The sequence below is a fragment of the Morus notabilis genome, unplaced genomic scaffold (genome assembly GCF_000414095.1).
Source record: "Morus notabilis unplaced genomic scaffold, ASM41409v2 Scaffold437, whole genome shotgun sequence".
NCBI lineage: Eukaryota > Viridiplantae > Streptophyta > Magnoliopsida > Rosales > Moraceae > Morus > Morus notabilis.
The window spans coordinates 146571-149448 of NW_010363915.1; the positions used below are offsets into that span (position 1 = coordinate 146571).

At 36.2% G+C, this 2878-nt stretch overlaps 2 protein-coding genes across 4 annotated transcripts in view; one reads left to right on the forward strand and one right to left on the reverse strand.

The window, feature by feature from the left end:
- LOC21405844 overlaps positions 1-1923 on the forward strand; it is an 8070-nt gene extending 6147 nt beyond the window's left edge. Inside the window, exons 8-10 of one of the 2 annotated variants that reach the window (XM_010105268.2) lie at positions 537-649; positions 757-1000; positions 1444-1923. In XM_010105268.2, coding sequence (XP_010103570.1) covers positions 537-649; positions 757-1000; positions 1444-1674 — 588 coding nt within the window. In that variant the 3' untranslated portion in view covers positions 1675-1923. The remainder of the gene's footprint in view (positions 1-536; positions 650-756; positions 1001-1443) is intronic. The other variant, XM_024170238.1, reaches the window with a different exon arrangement.
- A 378-nt stretch (positions 1924-2301) lies between these two features.
- Positions 2302-2878, reverse strand: part of LOC21405845 (G patch domain and ankyrin repeat-containing protein 1 homolog) — a 6120-nt gene continuing 5543 nt past the window's right edge. For both annotated transcript variants that reach the window (XM_024170247.1, XM_024170248.1), the window contains one exon: positions 2302-2785. In XM_024170247.1, coding sequence (XP_024026015.1) covers positions 2477-2785 — 309 coding nt within the window. In that variant the 3' untranslated portion in view covers positions 2302-2476. The remainder of the gene's footprint in view (positions 2786-2878) is intronic.

Below are 2878 nucleotides of genomic sequence, written 5' to 3' on the forward strand. Positions count from 1 at the left end.
GATAATATATTTAACACCAAAACCCAACCAAAAAAAAAAAAAAAAAAAAAAAAAAAAAAAACAAAGAAAGAAAAAACCTGAACCGCATCCACTTATTAGGCTGATGCAAAACCCAGTTTGCATTACTGTAGTATGGCTACTAACTGTTCTGAAATATATAGGGCCTAGGGGTGTGTGTGCGTGTATTATGGATGTACATATATTATGTATGGACTGTGAGGGTTAGCTGGAACTATGTTATATCATGAGGTAACACAAACACAGGCCCGTTTGTTTCATATATTCAAACTCAAATCATTGATTCTTCTACTTTTCCTTTCACAAAAAAATTGAATTTCAAACGTGAGAATAAAAAATCATGGTTTAAGTATACCTTCTAAATGGGCATTCACTGAGTTTTCTCTGTTTATCAGTAGTCTCTGATCCTTGGAAGTCCTCTGCAGTTTTGTCTTATTGTTTCTTTTAGATTTGATAATGTAAGCTTAATGCTTAAGTTTCTATGGTTATTTTATTTTATTTTATTTTATTTTTTCCAGGAACTACTGTTTCCAGCTATTGAGATAGGCAGGCGTCTCCAAATTCTGGCCTCATGGGAAGACCCTTACAAATCAACAATGTTTCTGGTGTTGACCTGCTACTCTATTTTAAGGTTTGTCACATATATTTATGAGATTGACGCACTATTCCTTTAAGTCAGTCATTTCTTTGACCTAATAGCCTCTGAAAAGCAATAATGTCATCAATTTTGATGCACAGGGGCTGGACCAGATACATATTGCCATTCCTTCTTCTATTTACTGCAGTGCTCATGATCTGGCGCCGGCAGTTTAACAAAGGGAAGCCATTGGAACCCTTCAGAGTTACACCTCCTCCGAACCGGAATGCTGTAGAGCAGCTGCTGACATTACAAGATGCCATCTCTCAAGTTGAAGCGTTGATTCAAGCTGGGAATATCATTCTCCTAAAGTTAAGAGCTGTCCTGTTTGCTGTACTTCCACAGGTACGAAAATACTCCCAGTTAATTACCATCGTCTCTGATCATGTTAAGTTGGGAAGACTTATTGGTTTATGGCTTCGGTTTTTGTTCTTTTGTTTGGGTCATGGTTGTGTAACTTTATAGTGATTTTGTTTTAGTACGTTATGTTATTTCCTTGATTTGTTTGATGGATATCTCGTCCATCTTGATTCTATTTGTATTTTGTTATTTTATTCTTTTGAATAGAATTCTCAGTTTCTTATTAAAAAAAAAAAAAATACCATATGCAACATCTAGTCAGTTGAACCTTTCGAGGTCCCGTCTTCCCTTTATTTAGTAGATCTTTAAATACTGGCATTTTCTTAACCATTGTGTGAACTGCGCAATATGATCTACAACATGAATTTCACTATTTGAATGGAAACAGATAACAGTTTTAATGTGTCATCTGTCGCTTTAATATGCAGGCAACGGACATGGTTGCACTATTGCTTGTTGTTTTGGCTGCCGTTTTTGCATTTGTGCCTCTTAGATATATTATTACTCTAGTATTCCTTGAGGTTTTCACGAGGGAAATGCCTTATAGGAAGGAAAGCAATGACAAGTTGGTGAGGCGTGTTAGGGAATGGTGGATCAGGATACCCGCTGCGCCGGTTCAACTCATTAAGCCTGATGATAACAAGAAAAAGAAATCATAGATCCTGAGGACAGTGTCTCATATTCAAAATGTAATGTGGACAGTAAAAATGGTCCTTTGTCACAGTAAACTTAGAAGGATTTTAGCCTGAAATTTCTTGGAATTTTGGTTCCTTGATATCAAATATGATGTCAACATTTTAGGGATGCACAGTTCATTCTTTCTTTGTAGAACATGTTAAGGAATACAATGCTCAGTTGAAGACAATCGTGAGCTTTGAAAATTAGAATGACAAAATAACATGGATAATTGACTATAAGCCTCGTGTGTTTAATTGATATTTAAGAAATACTGATATAATTCTTATAGCAATTAATGCTTTTTCAATGTCTAACACGTGTTGGCTCCGTGTATAAACGAAATAAATGTTGTGTCCATGGGATAGCAAATGAAATAAAAGATACGGTTCGGTGACGTAGAACACAAGCAATAGTTTCCTATTTTACACTTCCTATGCTAAAGTTTCTATTTCAGTCTCTCCTAATCTTGGATTTATTTGTTTCCCATTTTGTATTTTCTTTATATTTTGTAATGTTTGTGGTTGATTTAGTTTCCCGTTTTTAGCCTAAATTTGTCTATTTAAACACCCCAAGTTCTTTTAGTTTGAGATAAGCTATCAATAATATTATCAAAGGTTAAGACAAAGTTCCTTGGAGTGTTTTCCCTTTTACATGTTTGTTTCAAACACAAATCTCGTTGCATCAACATTGGCATCCGAGCAAGGATTTTCACTTACTAATTACTAAGGATGGTGGCAATGGGAAACAACCAGTCGATATCAAATGGAGATTTGAAAACATAGATCAATGGCTTGACGGGTTCGAAGAAAAACTAGCTGTGATGGCTATGAGAGTTGGAGGTGAACCTCGGGGTGGAAGCCAAACCTCGCCGAGCAACCACCCAGACCAGGTGACGAAGACCCATAGTCGAACATCATGCCAGCGAATGGAAGGTACAGAATCAACCACGTGACTGCCTAAAAGTGGATTGGGCAAATTTGAAATACCTTGTTCACAATAATTGGATCTATTGGTATGGCCTGAATGTGTCACAAGTCCGCGTCTACCAACAACGGCGCCAAAACCCAATTGCAGCCTTTTTTGATAAATTTTCTGGCGAAGAATATGATGATATGGTTATAGCCACGAGTGTTGGATGCGCGAAGAAAGAAAAAAAAAAAAAAAAAAAAAAAAAAAAAAAAAAAA